The sequence below is a fragment of the Prunus dulcis genome, chromosome 2 (assembly GCF_902201215.1).
Source record: "Prunus dulcis chromosome 2, ALMONDv2, whole genome shotgun sequence".
In the NCBI taxonomy this organism is placed as follows: domain Eukaryota; kingdom Viridiplantae; phylum Streptophyta; class Magnoliopsida; order Rosales; family Rosaceae; genus Prunus; species Prunus dulcis.
In genome coordinates, this window is record NC_047651.1 from 4,414,966 (window position 1) to 4,438,788 (window position 23,823).

General features: G+C 33.1%; 1 protein-coding gene across 1 annotated transcript; it reads left to right on the top strand.

Moving 5' to 3' along the window:
* Positions 1-15,879: 15,879 nt before the first annotated feature.
* LOC117618552 (protein LNK3-like) lies at positions 15,880-20,779 on the top strand. Its single transcript, XM_034348165.1, has 6 exons — positions 15,880-16,204; positions 17,140-17,514; positions 17,935-18,208; positions 19,093-19,203; positions 19,305-19,456; positions 20,033-20,779. Exons 2-6 carry the CDS (start codon positions 17,150-17,152, stop codon positions 20,388-20,390), a joined length of 1,260 nt encoding a protein of 419 aa, XP_034204056.1. The 5' UTR covers positions 15,880-16,204; positions 17,140-17,149; the 3' UTR covers positions 20,391-20,779.
* Positions 20,780-23,823: the final 3,044 nt, after the last annotated feature.

Here is a 23,823-nt window from a genome sequence, read left to right on the forward strand (position 1 = left end):
TTAAAAACCGAAATAACTCCTCCACCATTTTCTCAATTTCTTTCTCTACTCTTACCTCTCCTCTCTCTTTCCCTCTCCCCAAATCCCACCCTTTCTCTCACACTCACTCCTCTCACTTAATCTCTCATCTCTCTCTTCACTATCTCTCACTCTCACTCACTCTCTCATCTATCTTTTCACTATCTCTCACTCTCTCATCTCTCTATCACTATCTTATCTATTTCTCTCACGCTCACTTCTCCCTCTCATTCTCACTCACTCTCAATCTTGCCAAAAGGTATATTCTCTCCAAATTTTAAATTTTTTTCATTAATATGTGTTTTTTGAGTTAGTTTTGAGTTTGTGTGGGGTTTGGGGTTGAGTAAAGGGGAGAGATTGGAGTTTGGGTTGGATTTGTGGTATAACAATTTTAGGGGAGATTATGCATTCTTTTTTTTTGTTGTTGTTGTTATTTGACCATATTTGTTTTTTTTGTAGGTAATCATCGAGACTTTGATGGCTAAAGTTGAGGATTAGGAAGCTATCAAAACATATTATCAACCACTACCACCACAATATGCTTGTATTAGGATTTTATTATTGTACTTTGTTAATTCATGTGTACATTTTGAATATTATATATATATAAATATTTATTGGATAATTTGATCACTATTTTTCATATGTAATTTTATTTTGAATATGTCAATTTAAATTAAAGTAATTAAGAAAAATCTTACAATTAAATTAAATTTAAAAAGTAAAAATTTGAAAAAATTAATATAATTAAATTAATATCAATTTAAATTAAAGTGATTTTAAAAAAAAATCATACAATTAAATTACATTTAAACAGTAAAAATTTGAATAAATTAATATTAAAGAAATAATAAAACAAAAAGTAAAAAATCTTGCGCGACAAAATATTTTGTACCGCAAACTATTAAATTAGTTTATTTTAATTAAAAAAAATTTAAAACACAAAAAATATTTCGTCGCTCAAATATTTGCGCGACGTTAGTATTCGTCGCGCAAAACTCTAAAAATGTGGGCGGGTACCAAAAATGGAACGCGGGAATTTTTTATTTTTTATAAATTTTTTTGAGACTTTGCGCGACCAATGTTTTTTGTCGCACAAAACTTTGCGCGACCAATGTATTTCGTCATGCAAAACTTTGCGCGACGAATTTTTCGTCGCGCAAACCTTTGCGCGACCAATGTGTTTCGTCGCGCAAAGTTTTGCGCGACCAATATTTTTTCGTCTCGCAAAGTCTTTGTTCACGATCTTTGCGCGACGGATTCTGCGCGACGAAGTTTTTGTCGCGTTAAAATTTGTGCTACTACAATGTATTTTGCGCAACGAAATTCTCTTCGTCGCGCAAAGTGTAAAATGTAGTAGTGCCTAGCCATCAATCAACCTTTCTACTCCAACTTGGATTATAAAAGGGAACTCCACCACCTCCAAGCAAGGGAGAATCAGCTGCTACTTCTTCACTTCTCCAAGAGCTGTCCAAAGCTCTCCCAAGCTCTCTATTTCTCTTTTACTAGAGCTCTCAAGCCTCTCTCTCCCCATATCTCTCTCATGGACAATATAATCTCTATATTCAAATACAAATACAAAGCAATAAAATATAGTGGATGTAGCCTCATTATGGTGAACCACTCAAACACTTGTGTTATGCGTGTGATTATGTCTTAATCCGTTATATACAAATTCGTCCTTACAGTATTGATAATGAGGAATTATGTTTATACCCGTTTGTAATATATGAATGAACCACTCCTAAATATGGTATTTACATACAATATGTATAATTTCAACTAAAATACAACATTTTTTATATATGTATTATAACAAGGATATGGATTTACATATATGTATTTTTAATAGGAATATCCACTCATAGGTATATGTATTTACACCTAATTTATAATATTGTAAATCCTCATTTACAAGGATATAGATCCACATTACAAGGAATTGGTAAGTGTGGACCTTGAAGATGTAAATTAGGTCCTTATTTTAGTGAAGATAAGGTTTACAAGATTAATGGTCGATTGTACAAGGTTTCAATAAGTATTACAATCTTTACTTTGTTGGGTATATATTACATACAATCTTCATGTATCAAGAAGTCATTTATTTACCCTTTCTTTTTTGGGCTATAGAGAAAAGATCCGACTTTTAAACATGTATTTTTAGTGTTTGTATCGTGCTTATATCTAAAACTACGGGCTTTTGAACCTCTTAAAAGAAATACCAACTTTTGGTGTGACACCTCTTTACTTTTGCGAAAACCTTTGTTCAAAGAAATGTCCTATACTTTTATTTCAAATTAAGACTAATAAACATTAGGTATCCTTTTTGTGAAATAGATTCAAAAGTTTATTAGAATCATGAAAGAAATTAACCAGAGAAGATTACCCAGTAACAGTCGCATTAATGGCGGATTCATTTTAGGGGCAATTGTCCCCATTGGCTGTGAATGTATGATTATAACTGAATGTCTTTTGAAGAATTGACTTTGGTATTGATATTGCTGGCTATGTAACTTAAGATGTCAATCTATAAACGAAGTTGTAGGTTTTTAACTAAGATTTCCATTAAATTAAGATTTATGTAATTTGTTTTGATGATTTTGTAAGGATGTAATGCCTAGTAGAGTGAGAGTTCAATGGCTCACTAATAACATGATTCTATTTTGAGAAAGACATACCATTAGTTGGAATCAAGATGAAAATAAGGTAACCATCTACTAAACAAAAGTAACCATACAGAAATACAAACTCTCGAAAAATAGAAAAATGAACTTCACGAATCATGAGGAGCCAAAGCAAGCATAATCAAACCAGCATCCTGTAATTGACCACCTATTAATAGAGTATGGAACTTTTTACTACCCTAATCAGGGTAATTTATAAAGTAATGCATAAATGAATAAAGGGTACAAGCAAAAATGCTTAAGGAAGAAATATACCAAACAATACAGATGTTTCAGTCAAGAAGAGTTGCTCATCAGGATTAAATGCTATATTAGTTTGGGCATAGTTGTTTGGGAGAACATCAAACACCTTAAGAGGATCCTTCATCTGGCACAAATCCCAAACCTGGTACACATGTAAATATTAGAAGGGAAACACACAACAGAAAGAAAAAAAAAAAAATTTTCTCTTACTCCGATAATAAACGGCAGTATACTCCTTACTCATGTAATGCATTACCTTCAATGAACCATCAATGCTTCTTGATAGTAATATTTTCTCATCCATAGAAAACTTAAGCTAGTGCTGATCTTCAACTTTCAGTGCCACTAGGTCACTCTCCTGCTGTTGGTTTCTAAACCTTGAACTGTTGGGGAACCATCTTTGAAGTCTGTCTGGTGAAAACCTAATAATTTCAAAACACAACTTTTCATTTAAGAATAATGCATCATTTTGAACAAGAGTGATGACAATAAAGTAAAATGTTACCTATTGCCCTTGAGACAGATATAATGGAAAGGGGAAAAAAAAAAAAAAGCAATTGAGACTTACAGATCCAATTTCTCATATATTGCCCGTCGCACTGAGGAGTTCAAGCCATAGGCTATTGAGTTGAATAGGCCCTATAACAAGTATAAAAGCAATTGAATTTTCATCAGGATAAGCCAAAAATTAGTAAATTGGACAGCATTAACTTACAAACAATGCTCTTGGAATTATAAGAAAGGTGCTTTGAAGTTGGGCTTGAGAAAATATTAGTTATGGGATTAGAAATTTAGCACTGTACTTAAATAATTTTTTAAAAAGTAAAAAATTATATATAGGTAGTCTTATCCGGTCTGATTTTTTTTCAGTTTTTCCCTTCCAGTGAGACCTAGTGTTTCGGTCTCAATGCCTACGCCTAGTATTTGGGTTTTTCGTCCTTTTGGCTGATTGTAACGGAAGAGTTTGAGTTTCTTTGGGGTGGTGATGCTCCTAAATATAGTAAAAGATTCTTCTATATTGCTCTCAACTCGTCCTCCATTCTCCTCAATCTTCTAAGTAACTCATGCAAGATTTATGACAGGACCCAACTTAAATTCTATTTTGGAATCCGAGTCACTGTTCCTTAAGAACAATAAATTGTCGATTTTGCCCTTTACTAAAATTTTCTTTAGGAACAGTAAATTGTCAATTTTGCCCTTTACTAAAATTTTCTTTATGTTCCCTTTTTGCCCCTCTATCTTTGGATGCTAACTCTCCCCACTATTTCCTTTCCACAGAATGATTGTCCGCTTCGAACCAGCTTGGTTGGGTTGGTTGGAGGGCAGCCATAGGATGTAGAAAACTATTTGTTAGATAATTAAATTGGTCATGGTCAAGTGTAGAAAACTATTTGTTAGATAATTAAATTGGTCATGGTCAAGTGCCTCTCAACAGAGAGATCTCCATGAGAGATATCAAATGTAAAACATAAAAATTAAAATGAATAATTTCCCTTTTTAATGTCTTTCCAATGTCATTGACAATGTCATTTTGGATGTTATAACATATTGATTCGTAATATTATGTAACGGTATTTTAGTGTTACACAATAACTTCTTCAAGATAGATAAATTTAAATACGTAAATAATGTCATCTTACCCAATGTATGTCATATACCGTTGTCCCACCTAAATACGTAAATTTGTGATAAGTTGTTTCAGGAAGGAAAAAATAAAAAATAAAATATAAACAGTATCTTTTTATTACAATGTAACGAATCAAAGATCTAACATAATTCGACCCAAACAAAAAAATGAATTAATTCCATCAATCTCAACCAAACCATATGAACCTAAAGCCTTGGCGTCTCATATCATTATAGGAGACACATTAATTCAAGCAGTGCGCTTGAACAAGGCAAAAAGAGTGAGACCACTAGCCCATATCTATTTCTCTTCGACAAAGAAATTCATATCTATGGTCTTCCCAATTCTGGGGTATGCATGTGGATCTTTAACTGAGAGCCGTTGGATTGAAGTTTGAAAGCATCAAAGGGGTACCAAATTCCTATTTACAAACAATCATCTGGTTGCAATTGAAAATAGCAAATATTTTGCTTTTCCAATTATAGCAGTAGCAGCCTCACTAAGTTGTGCGTCTACTGTACACATTATTGCAGAATTAGAGCAATCTTACAGTACCAGTAAATGCCACAGAAGATAACAACTACGTGAGATCATTTGAAAAGGGCAAAAAAAGCACTACGTAAAGGAAAAGAATATAACAACAGTTTTAACTATAGCTTTAAACAATCCTGGTACATTTCTCTGCATAATAGTATCGACCAACGAGCTGAACCCACACCTTCGACACCAAGTTCAATCGAGATTACAACTTGTGGAACTATTGAAACATATAAAACGCCAAGTTTGAACAATTCAAGGTCAATCTAAGTGGCAATGAGAAAGGTAAAAGTACAAAGAATGGCAGAAAGATGACAAAAAACTCAACAGCCAAGGCTGAGTTTACAAATGCTAACAAAAAATATAAACATATAAAACGGAATCAATCCTTGAGGAGCGTCTCCATGGCTTCAAAGAAAAGAGGTGCCGTCTCTGGGCTTGGAGTCTTGATTGCAATCTTGACGCCGGGGTTATTGACGACTGTGGTCAGTTCAATTAAAAATGGTATTCCTCGAGGGATTTTTACAGAGAAATAGAACACATCCTGGTTGGCATGCTTGCGCTTCGCAATGAAGAACGTGTTTGAAGCAGGTAGGCGGTCCAGAGTCGCTTCAACATTACTCACCACAATTCCAGGGAAGTCCCTTGTAATCTCATTTGAATCTGGAAGGGACCTCCATGTCTGCAATGGGGATATAAGCATCAGGTTTTGTTTCCTACAATCAAGACTCTTAGTACAATCAATTTACAGTACCAGAAAATGATCAGAATCTCTGTATCAATAAGTTCTAGACCACTCTACTTTTCCCTTTTTTCAACCCCCTTATATAACCTCTCTGCCAGAACTTTGTTTAAATTCCCACTTTTAACGAACAACCCACTTCTGATGGTTGCGTCCATTGAGACTCCTAGTAATGTTCCTAATGGGATGCTAGATGTCCATTGATGGTATTCTATCATCTCCCAACCTAGCTCCCTTCTATGTTAACAAAACTAGGTATCTTGGAATAATATAGTCAAGCAGTTACAAAAAACCAACAGCGATTATCCGCTTCATTTGGGGTTTTATATCTTAGTAGGACGTGAAGTTCCAGCATTGAAGATGCAAATGGCCTTACACTGAAGTTGAAGGGAAACAGAAGGTGCAAGATGATTTTACCTCAAGAAAGTTTGCACGCGTCATTCTCCCATCCTCAGTAAAGAAGACATGCAATGAGATTTTATCGTTAAAGTACCAGACTGGTTGTTGATTGTTTTTCACAGCAACCTGCAATAGTGAGCTTGGAGGACCTTGAGACATATTTTTTGGTGAATTTTTCAGATTTATTATGATTTTTGGAAGTCAAAATATTGGAAAATAGTAATAAATGGAAGAAAATGACACATGGCAGTGCCTGATGGTTGCGTCGTCAGCTTTTCCAACCGGTGTCAGTATCTCATAACACCACATGTCATTAATGTTTCATTTTTGTGAGTTCATCTTAAAAAAATCATGACAAATCATTAAAAAATCAGAAAAATACACCGAAAATTTCCACATATTCCTTGCGACATTATCTTCGATTATGAAACTCGAAAATCAAAATTTGACTATGAGAAATTTGAAGTAATAATTGGAGGAAGAGTTGTAGTGATAAAGACTAGTGATCTTCAACTTCGAGTTATTGTTAGTATGGAAGCAAACTTGACTTTGTGAAATTATTTGAATTTTTCTCTTAGTCAAAATTATATTTTAAGTCTCAAAAGATGTTGGAAATGTAGCAAGGAGTCCTGGGTATTTTTTGGTGAAATTTTCAGATTTATTATGAATTTATTATGATTTTTGGAAGCCAAAATATTGGAAAATAGTAATAAACGGAAGAAAACGACACATGGCGGCGCCTGATGGGTGCGTCTTCAGCTTTTCCAACCGGTGGCAGTATCTCATAGCGCCATGTGTCATTAATGTTTCATTTTTGTGAGTTTATCTTAAAAAATTCATGAAAAATCATTTAAAAATCAGAAAAATACACCGAAAATTTCTACATATTCCTTGCAACATTATCTTGGACTATGATACTCGAAAATCAAAATTTGACTTTGAAAATTTTGAAGTAATAATTGGAGGAAGAATTGTACTTGTGAAGACTAGTGATCTTCAACTTAGTGCTATTGTTAGTATGGAAGCAAACTTGACTTTGTGAAATTATTTAAATTTTTCTCTTAGTCAAAATTATATTTTAAGTCTCAAAAGATGTTGGAAATGTAGCAAGGAGTCCGCGGTATTTTTTTTGGTGAATGTTTCAGATTTATTATGAATTTATTATGATTTTTGGAAGTCAAAATATTGGAAAATAGTAATAAATGGAAGAAAATGACACATGGCAGCGCTTGATGGGTGCATCATCAGCTTTTCAACCGGTGTCAGTATCTCATAGTGCCACGTGTCATTAATGTTTCATTTTTGTGAGTTTATCTTTAAAAATTCACTAAAAATCATTAAAAGATAAAAAAAATCACCGAAAATTTCTACATATTCCTTGCAACATTATCTTCGACTATGATACTCAAAAATCAAAATTTGACTTTGAAAATTTGAAGTAATAATTGGAGGAAGAGTTGTACTCGTGAAGACTAGTGATCTTCAACTTAGTGTTATTGTCAATATGGAAGCAAATTTGATTTTGTAAAATTATTTGAATTTTTCTCTTAATCAAAATTATATTTGAGGTCTCAAAAGATGTTGGAAATGTGGCAAGGAGTCCGGGATATTTTTCAGATTTATTATGAATTTATTATGATTTTTGGAAGTCAAAATATTGGAAAATAGTAATAAATGGAAGAGAATGACACATGGTAGTGCCTGATGGCTAGGTCATAAGCTTTTCCAACGAGTGTCAGTATCTTGTAGCTCCACATGTCATTAATGTTTCGTTTTTATGAGTTTATCTTAAAAACTTCAAGAAAAATAATTAAAAAAATAAGAAAAATACATCAAAAATTTCTAAAAATTTCTAAAAATTCCTTGTGATGTGATCTTCGACTCTAATGCATGAAAATTGAAAATTGACTTTCGAAGTTTTGAAGTAATAATTAGAGGATGAGTTATAGTGATGAAGACTACTGATCTTCAACTTAGTGTTATTGTTAGTATGGAAGCAAACTTGAGTTTAAGAAATTATTTGAATTTTTCTCTTAGTCAAATTTATATTTTACAACTGAAAAGATGAAGAAATTGTCGCAAGAAGTTTGTGACATTTTTTTGGGTGAATTTTTCAAATTTTTAAAAATTAATTATGATTTTTGGAAGTCAAAACATTGTGAAATAGTAATAAATGGATGAAATGACACATGGCAGTGCCTGATGGCTGGGTCCCCAGCTTTTCCAACGGGTGTCATTATCTCGTAACGCCACATGTCATTATTCTTTCATTTTTGTGAGTTTATCTTGAAAAATTCATGGAAAATCATTTTAAAAAATCAGAAAAATACACCGAAAACTTCTACGAATTCCTTGCAACATTATCCTCGACTCTAATATGTGAAAATCAAATTTGACATTGTGAAATTTGAAGTAATAATTGGAGGAAGAGTTGTAGTAATGAAGACTAATGATTTTCAACTTAGCGTTATAATTAGTTTGGAATCAAACTTGACTTTGTGAAATTTTTTGAATTTTTCTCTTAGTCAAAATTATATTTTAAGTCTCAAATGATGTTGGAAATGTCACAAGGAGTCCGGTGTCCTTTTTAGTGAAATTTTAAATTTATTAGGATGTTTGGAATTCAAAATGCTGAAAAGTAGTAATATTTATTTATTAGGAGTCCGGTCTTAAGCTAATTAAAGGGGTCTTTTTATTTATTTTTACGTGAACCATTGCTTGATGGGCTTAGAGTGTTAGTAAAGTCGGCCCTTGGTGATGAGTAGAGATGACTTTACCTAGCTCTATATAAGCCTAAGACCCTGCTCTCGTAAGATATGTTCTCTAAATCTAATCTCATCATAAAGAAATAGCTGAAACAGTTTCTGAGAGAGAGTAGAAGTCTTGAGTCATTCGTGTCTTTTGCCAGAGTTGCTGCTACTACAATTGAATGAGTTCGGAGACCGTATACTCAAGGAAGATGGCACCAGGTATGTCTTCTATGTATTTTAGGTTGTGTGAAAGATTATGGACACTTACATACAGAAAATCTAACAGTTTTAGTTCATGTACATGAGTTATAGGCAACAATTTTAACATATTTTTGACAACGTATAATAGTATTTTATGTACCTCTTTTATTTTATTATTTGTCTATTTTTGTATCTAGCGTATTGGTAGTCTTCTAATTTATGTTCCTAACTTGTAGATAATCTTCTAATTTATGTTCCTGACTTATAAGTAACAGGATTTATCACTAAGTTTTCTTTTGTTTCAAATAATAACACTATTACATAATTTCATGTGGGTGCTTGAATATAATATGTGGGTCTTTACTTTCATTGATTAAATTGTATTTTATCCATATATTAGGTAAATATTATGAAGGAAATAATTCAAAATTCAAATTCTGAAATTCAATTATAAGGAAATAATGAATTAAATTTATATTTTCAATGTGTTTTCCTTACACTACTACATTTTACACTTTGCGCGACGAAGATAATTTCGTCGCGCAAAATACATTGTAGTCGCACAAATTTTTACGCGACAAAAACTTCGTCGCGCAGAATCCGTCGCGCAAAGATCGTGAAGAAAGACTTTGGGCGACCAAGTTTTTTCATTGGTCGCGCAAAGTGACTTTGCGCGACGAAAAAATATTGGTCGCGAAAAGTAACTTTGCGCGACGAAAAAATATTGGTCGCTCAAAGTAACTTTGCGCGACGAAAAAATATTGGTCGCTCAAAGTAACTTTGCGCGACGAAAAAATATTGGTCCCGCAAAACTTTGCGCGACGAAACACATTGGTCGCGCAAAGGTTTGCGCGACGAAAAATATTGGTCTCGCAAAGTTTTGCGCGACAAAAAACATTGGTCGTGCAAAGTCTCAAAAAAATTTAAAAAATAAAAAATTCCCGCGTTCCATTTTTGGTACCCGCCCACATTTTTAGAGTTTTGCGCGACGAACAATAACGTCGAGCAAATATTTGCGCGACGAAATATTTTTTTGTGTTTTAAATTTTTTTAATTAAAATAAACTAATTTTTACTTTTTATTATTATTTCTTTAATATTAATTTATTCAAAATTTTTACTTTTTAAATATAATTTAATTGTATGATTTTTTTTTAAATCACTTTAATTTAAATTGATATTAATTTAATTCTAGTAATTTTTTCAAATTTTTACTTTTTAAATTTAATTTAATTGTAAGATTTTTCTTAATTACTTTAATTTAAATTGACATATTCAAAATAAAATTACATATGAAAAATAGTGATCAAATTATCCAATAAATATTTATATATATAATATTCAAAATGTACACATGAATTAACAAAGTAAAATCCTAATACAAGCATATTGTGGTGGTAGTGGTGGATAATATGTTTTGATAGCTTCCTAATCCTCAACTTTAGCCATCAAAGTCTCAATGATTACCTACAAAAAAAACAAATATGGTCAAATAACAACAACAAAAAAAAAAAGAATGTATAATCTCCCCTAAAATTGTTATACCACAAATCCAACCCAAACTTCAATCTCTCCCCTTTACTCAACCCCAAACCCCACACAAACTCAAAACTAACTCCAAAAACACATATTAATGAAAAAAAATTTAAAATTTGGAGAGAATATACCTTTTGGCAAGATTGAGAGTGAGTGAGAATGAGAGGGAGAAGTGAGAGAATTAGATAAGATAGTGATAGAGAGATGAGAGAGTGAGAGATAGTGAAAAGATAGATGAGAGAGAGAGTGAGAGTGAGAGATAGTGAAGAGAGAGATGAGAGATTAAGTGAGAGGAGTGAGTGTGAGAGAAAGGGTGGGATTTGGGGAGAGGGAAAAAGAGAGGAGAGGTAAGAGTAGAGAAAGAAATTGAGAAAATGGTGGAGGAGTTATTTCGGTTTTTAAAAACCGTATCACTTTGCGCGACGAAAATACGGTTGGTCACGCAAAGTTTTGCGCGACGAAACATATTGGTCTCGCAAAGTTTTGCGCGACGAATATAGAAATATTGGTCGCGCAAAGTCTAAAAATTATTTTTTGAAAAAAAATTTTCCCGCATCCCATTTTTGGTACCCGCCAAAATTTTTAAATTTTTGTGCGACGAAAAATACATATTGGTCGCGCAAAGTCTAAAACAATTATAAAAAAAATTCCCGCGTCCCATTTTTGGTACCCGCCCAAATTTTTGCGCGACGAAAAATATTGGTCTCGTAAAGTTTTGCACGACGAATATAGGAATATTGGTCGCGCAAAGTCTAAAAAAATTATTTTAAAAAAAAAAAATTCCCGCATCCCATTTTTGGTACCCGCCAAAATTTTTAAATTCTTGTGTGACGAAAAATACATATTGGTCGCGCAAAGTCTAAAACAATTATATAAAAAAATTCCCACGTCCCATTTTTTGGTACCCGCCCAAATTTTTGCGCGACGAAAAATATATATTGGTCGCGCAAAGTTTTGCGCGACGAAACATATTGGTCTCGCAAAGTTTTGCGCGACGAATATAGTAATATTGGTCGCGCAAAGTCTAAAAAAATTATTTTTTAAAAAAAAAATTCCCGCATCCCATTTTTGGTACCCGCCAAAATCTTAAAATTTTTGCCCGAGGAATTGGTAGCGCAAAGTCTAAAACAATTATATAAAAAAATTCCCGTGTCCCATTTTTGGTACCCGCCCAAATTTTTGCGCGAAAAAAAATATTGGTCGCGCAAAGTCTAAAGTTTTTTTTTTTAATTTTAAAAACCCGCGTCCCATTTTTGGTACTCGCCCAAATTTTTTGAGTTTTGCACGACGAACTGTTGGTCGCGCAAACTTTTGAGAGACGAAAAAATTGGTTCGTAGCACAATATTTATAAAAATAATTGTTATGAATAATAAAAAATAAAAATATTTTATTTTATGATTTAAAATATAATTAAGGTGAAAGCTACTTAATAAATGTATATACTATTCAATTTCTTAAGTGTTATATGTACAAAATAAATAAATTTAAAGCTACTTAATAAATAAATATATATATATACACACACACACACACTTCAACGATCTAACCATAAGACTTGTTTGTATATACTTCAAGATCGTATACCCCAAAAATCACAAAAAACAAACATTCAGAGATCTAGTAACGGGACAAAACTTTTCGATAGTTATAAATGAAAAATCACGATTTAACGGTTATTTTACCTCCGATTTTGATGATTTTTTCACAGCTACACTCCTTGACCCTATATGAATACAATGACTGAATTTGATCTTCAATTTAAAACATTTGCACTAGTGGATACCACAAAATGTTATGTTATATTTAACGAAAGTATAAATAAACTCTTAATTGTTAGTGAATATATTGTTTTGATGGCATATGCATTCTACGAAACTAGTTTCAACGATCCAACCGTCAAACTTGTTTTTTTAATCCAACCGTCAAACTTGTTTTTTTATACTTCGAGATCATATACGCCAAAAATCGGAAAAAATAAACATTCATAGATCAAGTAACGGGACAAAACTCTTCGACGGTTATAAATGAAAAATCATGATTTAACGGTTATTTGAACTCCGATTTTGATGATTTTTTACAGCTACACTCCTTGACCCTATATGAATACAATGACTGAATTTGATCTTCAATTTAAAATATTTACACTAGTGGATACCACAAAATCTTATGTTATATTTAACGAAAATATAAATAAACTCTTAATTGTTAGTGAATATATTGTTTTGATGGCATACACATTCTACGAAACTAGTTTCAACGATCCAACCGTCAAACTTGTTTCAACAATCCAACCGTCAAACTTGTTTGTTTATACTTCGAGATCATATACGCCAAAAATCGGAAAAAATAAACATTCATTGATCAAGTAACGGGACAAAACTTTTCGATGGTTATAAATGAAAAATCAAGATTTAATGGTTATTTTAACTCCGATTTTGATGATTTTTTTTACAGCTACACTCCTTGACCCTATATGAATACAATGACTGAATTTGATCTTCAATTTAAAATATTTACACTAGTGGATACCACAAAATCTTATGTTATATTTAACGAAAGTATAAATAAACTCTTAATTGTTAGTGAATATATTGTTTTGATGGCATATGCATTCAAAAAAACTAGTTTCAACGATCCAACCATCAAACTTGTTTGTTTATACTTCGAGATCATATAGCCAGAAATCGAAAAAAATAAACATTCAGAGATCAAGTAAGGGGATAAAACTTTTCGACGGTTATAATGAAAAATCAAGATTTAACGGTTATTTTAACTCCGATTTTGATGATTTTTTTACTGCTACACTCCTTGACCCGATATGAATACAATGAAATAATTCGATCGTCAATTTAAAATATATATTTTCTAACAAAAACCCAATCCGAACAACAAGAATATATTTTTCTAATAAAAATCCGATCCGATCTAAAATAATAAATTTAAAGTTACTTAATAAATATATATACCGTTTAATTTCTTAAGTGTTATGCATACAAAATAAAAAAAAAAAATAAATTGGTTTAGGTGACAAAATGTTTGGATTACGTCATGGAAAAATTTTTTAAAAATAATTTTTTTATTTTATTTATTTTTATAAGGACTTTGCGCGACGAAGTTTACTTTTCGTCGCGCAAAATTGGTCGCGCAATACTTTGAGCGACGATGTATTGTCGTCGCGCAAAAGTTTGTCGCGCGAAGTGACTTTGCGCGACGAATTATTTTTCGTCGCGCAAAATTTGGTCGCGCAAGACTTTGAGCGACGAAGTTTCAAGTTTCGTCGCGCAAAGTGACTTTGCGCGACGAATAGTTTTTCGTCGCGCAAAATTTGGTCGCGCAAGGGATTTTTTTTACTAGTGTTATTTACCTCAAAGAGGAAAATCAACACAACAAAAAAAAAGTAATAAAAATCAAAGGACCTACATCTAAAACAAAAAAACGTGTGGACTAAACCCTATGACAGGTAATCGTTTTGGACCTAAATTGAAGAACCTTTAAAAAAAAAAAAATACAAGCGATATTAGGGGAGAGGTCACATGTCATAATCTCAAGTATATGATAACTACTCTTAACTACTTTAGTTACGAGTCCTTTGTAATATTAGAGACATGTTAAGTTGTTTTTGCTTAGTATGTAGAATTAGAAACAGAGTAAAAAAGGAACAATGCAACAATCATAATGCAGCCCAAAAAATAGGGACAAGGGATGTAGATGCAAATATCTAATTGGTACTTAAAAGCAAAACTTGGAGAAGAAAAGAAAACTGAAAAAGTGATGGTTGTACTAGATTAACGTTACACTTGAAACATATATTGGTGCTTAGTTCCATTTGCACGTGAAACATATAGAGAGATTCACTATTATACCCAATATATGAGTCCATATTTTAAAAAAATAATAATAATAATATATAATGGACTTTAGAAATACATCCAAAGTTCATTTACAACATAACAAAAAGGCTTTTGACTTTTTATGAATTACAAAACTGCCATTGATTTTTTAAAACAAGCCTAACCCTAAAACCTCATTAAAAAAAACATAAAATACTCAATATGACATCAAAGTAATTTAATAATCAAAATTAAATTAAATAGGGACATATGTCATTTTTTGGGTTTGTTTATAAAAATTAAATGGTATAGAGTTTATCTATGTCATTAATACTAAAGAATGAGTATATGACTAAATATCTCAAACATATAAGGCTTCATGGCAGTATTAGTAGTTGAAGCATAAAGACATGGTCTGAAATTAAGACAATGAAGAGAAGAATTAGGAAAATGACAGAGAAGATAAAAGAGATCTTAAGAAAAGTCGTACATGTACTAAACATTTCTTCATCAATTACTATTTGACATGTGTGCTGAAACTATTCTTTTTGCAATGTTGATAAATTATTTTTATATACACGTAAATAATAATTTGTCTCTAATGATAAATGTTATCTTAAATCAATAATTCTAAAATCAATAATTCTTTTGGATTAAATCCTAAAATCAATTTAAAAGTCCCACAAATTGGCCCAAAATAGAAGGCATTTCCAAAATCGTTTCTCCCCTTTTTAATTTAAATTTTAACTGTCTAATTTAGAGCTATCTTGGTACCAGGAATCTTGTGGCTCTAAATCGTAACGTAGTCTGTATCCGACTACATCTTATCCCAATTCCCCCCAAATAAAACCAAGCTACACCTTTTTTTGTCCACACAACTTGCAACTCCTTCGGTTCTCTCCGTTGAAGACACGTGTCATTCAACTCCAAGCATATTAAGCCACGTGTCAAGCAAGCCCAAGCATACCAGCCATGTATATGGCGTGGAAATCTATGCGGGACCCAGGAACGTGAAAGCCTTTACAGCACTCGACATGTGAAATAACCAATTAGACCACGTACCTGGCACCCTGTGACCCTGCAAGGGGCAGAATTAATTAAATAATACAGGGGCATTTGTGGAAATGAAATATTAGATGGTCACGGCAGCCCGAGCGCAATTTTCAACCAAGTAATAAATCTGAATTCTCTCTTGTGGGACCAGATTCGGACACCTGGCTCAATGAGAGGGCAGTTTTAGATGGAGCCCTCCTCAACCACTAATCTCACTCTCCCATTCTCAGCCACAAGAAATCACAGCAACCAGCTCTTCTCTCTCTCTCTCTCTCTCTCTCTCTCTCTCTCTCTCTGCCTCTGTAGCTCTATTTCTATCTTGTTCTCTATCTACAAGTTGCTTTATTTGGAATAATTTTCTTAAAGCAATAAATTATAAAAAAAACCTGACCATCAAAAAACTACGGCCGCCTCATTTGTTGTCCAGCTGAAACACACTGGGCATCTCAAAGACTCCAACTTCAACTTGAACAAAACCCATCAAAGATTTTAGCCTTCTATATTGCATTTCTGCATCTGGGCTGACTTACTTCTCTGAATCAGCAACTGGGTCGTCTTCATTTTCTCAAATAATCCATCACAAGGTAATGTTCTTTCATCAGTTTTGCTTATTTAGTATATGTATGTGTTCAGATGGCTGATGGAGAACATGGTTCTTCTCTTAGTTGTGTAAAGTCTTGTTCTTTATTAGAATTTCTGGGTTTTGATGTCTTGGTTGACCTTGTTATTCACAGCTGTTCTTGTATGTTTGATGATAAAGTTGATTGTATGCTGACTATTTCTTAATTTGATAAAGTTGTGTCGCCAGATGCTGTGGATGTGTATGAAAAGAAATGAAATTCAAACCTTTAAACGGAATTGGAGAATATTTAAGATGTAGTCAGTATTTGAAATCAAAGAGATTAGAGAAGTTAAATGGTTTTATAATCAAATCCTTCCATATCAAATAAAATTATTTGAGTTTTTTTTGTCCTGCTTCTAGTTCACCTTTTTTGTATTTACCAGATCTGGAACAAATTTTGAACTCTTGTTAATTTGGTTATATTTTTTTTATCACCATAATCATCTTCTTCTTCTTCTTCTTCTTTAAGAAGTTGCTGAACTAATCTCGGAAGTAATCTATCCCAAAAAACAACTTTTAGTTTTACAAGGAGGGTCTACTTCTTGAAATATTCCACCACTAGAGCGCAGTAATAACACATCTAGGTCTTTGTTTGATTGCCAAGAAAACTGAGGATTTAGGAGTTAACAAATCAGAGGTTTTGTAGGTAATTTTGTTGCTTTGTTATTTAAAATAACTGCAAATGGCAAATTCCTGTGTAGTGATTAAGTAATCGTACAAGACTTGAAGTATATGACTAGGAGAACCACCATGACGGGGGAATATAGGACTTTTTCCCCTTATTTTGCTTCTTCTGATTTCTTGATGACCAGTCAAAATCTGTAAATATCAGAATTACCTGTTGTCATAATTACTCATTTTATGCTTGTTTATAATATTTCGTTTTTCTTATTTCAGAACAAGTATCATGGAGTGGTATTACGGAAGTGGCATGGACGATGTTGTTGTTCCAAATGATGGAGGATCGGACAGGCTTCCATCTCCGGACAGTTGGTCGAAATGGGGAATCAGTGCTTCCGAATGCTTTCAGCCCACTAATAAATGCTTTTCTATATATCCACAATTCACTAAAGAGCTCAACTATGATGGTAGCAGTTTATTTGATGACATGGAGATGGAAACTTCTGTTAATGAAAAGGATCTATCTAGCAGTTCAAGTGTGTGTGAAGGATTTTCCGAGGACTCTCTTCAGCAGACCACACATTCATTAAATCGAACCAATAATCAGCTTGAAGACCTGGCAGGACTCGAACAAATGGATGACATTTTCTTGTACAAGAGTAACCTCTGGGATTAAGATACTTGATTTAATGCCTGTAGGAAACCATGTAGTTTCTTAACTGCCTTAATTTGTGAAGATCAATTGTGGCATCATAGGGAATCCAATGGAAATTGAATCGCTCCATTGTGTTTTCATGTCATTTCTGCACTAGGTTATCTTGGGGTTGGTGCCATTACAGAAGATGGCATCGGCCGCATGATAGTCAACAGTTGAAAAGCATAATAACAAACTGATTCTATACCCCCATTCTTTGCAACATCCTATTTTGTTTTTGTTCCTATTTTAAAAGAGCCATTCAATATCCATATGATTTCCAATATGCCTAAATTCTATGTGCTTTACTTTAATCAAATGTCACCTCATTTTTGCTTGTGTTTGGTTTCTCATCTTCTGGCTTTTCCTTAATGCAGGAGTTCCTTACTTGATGATCTTCCTGGGGCAGAAAATGTACACAAGTCATTCTATTTTTGTCCTGATTCCAATGGCATGTTGCCCACTGATAATATCTCGACAAGCATGAGTTTGGAATCACAAAGTTTCTCAAGCAGTGCACATAGTGCAGGAAGCTCAAAGTATCTTAAAAATCATGCATTTTCACCAGCGGCGGGTTCAGAGAAGGGGCATGCCACTACTTCACAGTATATTCATTGCAACTCAGAGCAAAAAGCTTGCCCATCAGTAAAGGTGAGATTTTATTTGCATTAAGTTTGAAATTGGCCAGAGGGCATGGTAGCTTCCCTAATTCTTCGCCTGGGACAGCTGTCTTCTGACATGCTTGGGTTACTAGCAGTGTGATTATATGTATATGTTGAAGATAGGTATCTAAATAGCTATTACTTGCGTATTGCTGAGAAGTTTGTTGTACCTGAAAGCCGACCATTTTTGCTTTAACAGGCGATTCATAATGCCATGGGCTCTATGTAGTTTCATGTGAAAGATGGTTTCTATGAGTTATAGGTTTTTTCTAAGTTATCATGTCAACGTATCCATTAGCATTCTGCAAATATCAAGATTTTGTCAATTAAAATTTTAAACTTTTTGTCTTCATTAATTTTTTACTTCTTAAAGCTTTTTTATGTACTTCCTCTCTTCTTCTCTTCTCTAGTCACTCTTTTAACTTTCTCTCTACTCTCTATTCAAGTGAAAAGAAAAACAGAATGTTAAAATCCAGGCTCTCAGTATTGTTTCCTTCTTTTATTTTGAAGAAAAACTTTTACTTGATTTAAATGAAAAATACTTTTCCATTTGCAGAGGGATATGTATGGTCGTTGTATACTTAAATTACGTATCACTGCTCTCTATGTCTGGACTCTTTTGCAAGGCAAGAAAAGGGAAGGGGGCTTTTTTTTCCCCTCCTACTAAATTTTTTTTTTTTTAACAAACAGAGACCCTTGCTGAAAGTTGCCGGCGTCTGTTATTGAAGTTGATTTGTAGTGCTAGTTTCTTGACTTTCATTTACTAACATCTGTAACATTGCTGTAGTAGTAGTTTCCTTGACTTCTTATGTCTTATAGCTTCTTGACTTTCAAGCTTATATCTTATATATGTATTTCTTTTTTATGATACAGGCGGAAAGCGGCTTTGCCCCACCTGAGCAAGGCAGCATGAATGGACTTCTGGGTGAGGAAACATCAGTTGAAGAATCGGTATTGCATGAACTGGAAATGGTGATGACGCAGGTAAACTTAGATCTTGAAAGTAGAATAAAGCGCATGTTGTGAAACATATCCTTCACATTCATTATTGGTTATGGAATCTTACTCTGTTGTTGAATTATCAGTTGAATGAAAAGACACGAATTTGCTTTCGCGATGCCTTATACCGCCTTGCCAACAACTCAAAAGGAAATCTTGCTACACAGAGCCAAGATGGAGACCAAGCGAGTGAAATTGAAGAACCCTCTTCATGGACAGCTCAGGATGAGACTATCAGGTATATTGTGATACTTGCGACATTTACCTTCGGTCTCTTTAGAGTTTGATCCATTTGATGTTAACAATCTCATCATGTTATCATGTATGAAAAATGGCATTGCTGAGTTGTGATTGTCAATTTAAAAGCCCCTGGTTTCACATTGGTGATAGGGTAATTTGTGGTAGATTTTTTGGGTGAAACCTTCATTGCTGACAGTGGTAAAGTTAGCTAAAACTGATAGCCCTGAACTTTTTTATTGCAAGAGTAGCTATGATGTTACTTTTGGCAGGGGAGGATTCTTTTATGCTTTATGTACTTATTACCAAAAGAGTATCTTGTTCTCCAAATTTGAAGTTCTCATCTTTGCCCTTGCATTGCTTTGAAGTACTCCGGGGGCATTCCTACATTAGCTTGTAGTTGCGATATTGACCACACCAAACTGGGCGTTAGGCACTGGTTTGGGCAATGAATCTTATGTGCAATGTGTGTTCTTACTTTGGCTTGCGGTTTAGTTTGTTAATGTTTCTGCTGCGTCCTTGTCCTTCTTGTTGGCACTCAGGATCTCTTGATCAGAAAAATAAATTTCATATTCAGGTCAGGGAGCAATAAAGGTACAGAATCAGAGACAAACACCATTGACAGAGCCATTGCAAACCTCATGTTCAATGAGATGGACTTTAATGTGCAACCTCTTTCTGGAGGAGCACCGTTAGACCCCAAACAAGAAGCCAGTGGAGTGACTGGGCAGCAAACTGACAACACCTATCGGCCACAAATCTCCCATACACATCTCCTCTCATTTGTACCACATGATGCTGAAGTTCCAATACTTGGAGAAAGAAGCATGCATGCTGAAACAGATAATCAAATACACAAAAGTTTCTCTGCATGTAATGCCGGTGGGAAGAGGAAGGCTCCAATGACCGAGTTCGAGTCTACAACTGGGTACTAAACGGCCCTTCAAAGAACGGCTTAATGGCAAATTTTCAGTGGCCAAAGAACTTTCGGAGATATTGCTGTTAGAGCATTCAATTACTTTGCTTGTACATATTATCCCATCTCTAGTTAGCGTGCAATGTTGAAAGATTGCTGCATCCGTTGAGCTCAGTTTTGATCGACATGTGAATGAGTGAATTTAATTATGTAGCTTGTCATAGACATGGAATTACACTTTCCTTAGTGAAAGCAAGCGCTTCTACGTTATAATTTTATAGTTTCAAGACTTGACATGCCGCCTCCAGTTTTACGGTGATCTGTTTGGATTATTTATTTTCATCGTAAATTACATGCGTGTCTCTATCTGTAATTACATGAGAGATGGAACACAGTTATATAAAACTCGATATATGGATACACAGTTGCATACAACTCGATGTTTGGAAGATATTTTTTTTTAACAAGTCAAACAATTTTGGTTTTAAAATCTAGCGTAGTTTCGTAAAGCTCCCTTCATCAAAATTTTCCTCTTGAGATCTCCAGTTTCCCCCTCCAAAATTTAATGTTAAGAAAAAAAAACAAAAAAAACAAAAACCTAGCAACCCCAATCCGAAAACTACCAACCTACCGACGCCACTCGCCGCTGACAACCCACCTCACCCTATCCCCGCCACTCGCCAAACACTACCATCAAAAAATTGTATATTAAATGACGGTTTTAACCCCGAAAAAATAGACATAATAATTTATGGAATTTGACGGAATAACTCAATTAGAACGTGTGTAAGACTTGAATGACCAAAATGATGCCAAAACTAGTTGAAGGACCAAAATAAAACTTTTCAAGAACCATTGCAGTTAAAAATATCTTTTAAGGTAAATTACTCAAATGGTCCTCAAACTTGTATGCGATTTATATTTTGGTCCCTAAATTAAATTATTAGTCCAAATGGTACATAAATTCTATTTTAATCGCCCATTTGATCCAACCGTTACATTCTGTCAATATTGCTGTTAAATATGAGGGCAAATTGGTCATTTCGTACGTTAAAATAAAAAATAATAAAAAATAAAATAAAAACTCAGTAATTGGAATAGGGGAGAAGAAATCGAAGGGAGGGGGGTTGGGTCTCATGATTTTTTCCTCTCTTTTTCTTCAATTATTTTCTAATTTTGTATTTATTTTAACCCTATTTTATTTGTTAATTATGAAAAGTCGTATTTACCCCTAAAATTTGGTTACATTTAACAGAAAATATAACGGTTGGATCAAATGAGCGATTAAAATAGAGTTTATGTACCATTTGGACTAATAATTTAATTTAGGGACGAAAATGTAAATCACGTACAAGTTGGAGGACTATTTGAGTAATTTACCCTATCTTTTATTAAAATAACCGTTTAAGTTAAAACTTGTAGTCAAAATAGCAAGCAGGACATCTTCGAATTTTGTCGACATGGACTTCAGACCGCCACGACATGCTTACAAATTATTCTAAAATCAATTAGAGGACGTTTTCTTCACCTTTATCTTTTCGTTTCTATATAATGGAATTTGCTTACTTCAATTCAAACATTGACTTTCCTGATCTCAAAAGAAAAAAAAAAAGGTTTTTATTTTGTTTGAAGTTCCTCGTATGCCTACCTTCGAGTGATCTCACCCAACTACATTTGGACTAGAGTGGGCTCCAACTCAGTACTGATTTTGTTTGTAGGCTTAGTGGTATAAACCAAATTTAGGTAAAGTAAATAATAGTCTAGCCCTTTATTTAAAATAAGTCCAGCTCTCTGTGTAGAAATAAATCCACTCTTGAAGCATATAGGAAATAGTAAACATGCAATTCATAACCTATATAAATTTGATTAGAAGCAAACATCAGAAATTTTCTTTTAGCCGCTCAAAACGCCATATTTGAACCTTTAGAGCCTAGAAGAAATAGCATATATGTTTTATTTTTGCAACTTGAATTATTAATTAGCATATATGAGTTTTAGTGTTTAGTATTTTTTGTTAGGATATCATGTCACGTGATGATAATAGACTGGCAAAGAGAGGAAAAACTATTTATTCATTCTTAAAAAGAAGTGGTAACGATAACAAGGATACACATTCTACATCTGATGTTGATACTTCAATTCTTGAGGAACTTACTCAACTCAAATCTCAAGTAGTTGAACAATGTGTTTGATTTGATATTTATTTATATTTTGTACTTCTTTGTGTTATATTTGCTAGTAATGTGGCCTTATTTGATTTATAAAATTTTATTTACATTTTTTCTTCAAAAGAAAAAAAAAAAGCTTATCGTATATCTCCTATAAAAAAAAATTAAATTTAGGATATCCCTATAAAAATTCCTGAGTCCGACATTGATCTCACCCCCCATATTTTTCCCCTTGGAACCTCGTGTTTGATAGAAGCCTCTGAGAAACTTGAAGGACATGGGTTGATATTTCTCACTTTTAAAGCATAATATCAATAAATATTCACTTATATTATAACACATTAACCAGTTATACTGCATGACAAAACAAAAACCCACTTGCTTCAACCCTAACTTTGTGTATCTTTGTTTAGTTAGTGTTTGGAATTGTACCGTTATTTTCATGATTCATGTCGTATCTTTGTGTACTATTTTATTATTATTATTAATCAATTTTCAAGTTCAATGGAAAGAATTAAAAGAAAAAACCTAAAAAGACAAAAGAACTCCTTTCAATCTCAGCACACTATGTCTTTTAAATTCCTACAATATGCTTTTCCTTAACTAATTAATTAAAAGATTTTAATATGCACTTGATAGAAAAAGTAACATTAAACAATTGGGAGATTTCTTGTGGCACTCTATAATCCCATTTAAAATCTAAACGTATGAAAAAGAAAATTAAGTAAAATATGTTCACAGTCAATTTGCAAGATCAAAAGTCAACTGGCGTGGACGGCTGGTTAGCTGGAAATATTTTTCAAGTCACTTTTATAAATTGTGTGACAATTTAAAATTAAAGGAGAAATAAAGGGAAATATTGAACATGTTTTGTCAAAATCAAAGTTTTTTTTTCCTCTTACATTTAATTTGTTTAAAGAGAAAAAAAAAAAAAAAAAACAATGCTATTGACCATTTGTTTTACAATTAGCATTAATCGATTGTGCATGTGTTGCATTACTTGTTCCCACTTGATTTACAATCGTTTAGTTCAAATTAAATTTATATATTTAAATGCTAGCGTAAGTTGTTTACATGTGAGTAATTGGTAAATCATGAGTCAGTGATTACTCATAGTCATGGCATAGAAAGATTACAAATACAATAAAATTTTCATGTCACTAAATTAGTGCTTAAAAATGTAAACCAAAGTATAAAAAAAAAAAAATTGGGTTAACGACATAAACCACAAAATTATAAGGCATTTTTCAAGTTCATACACAATTTGTTAGACATTTTTATAGT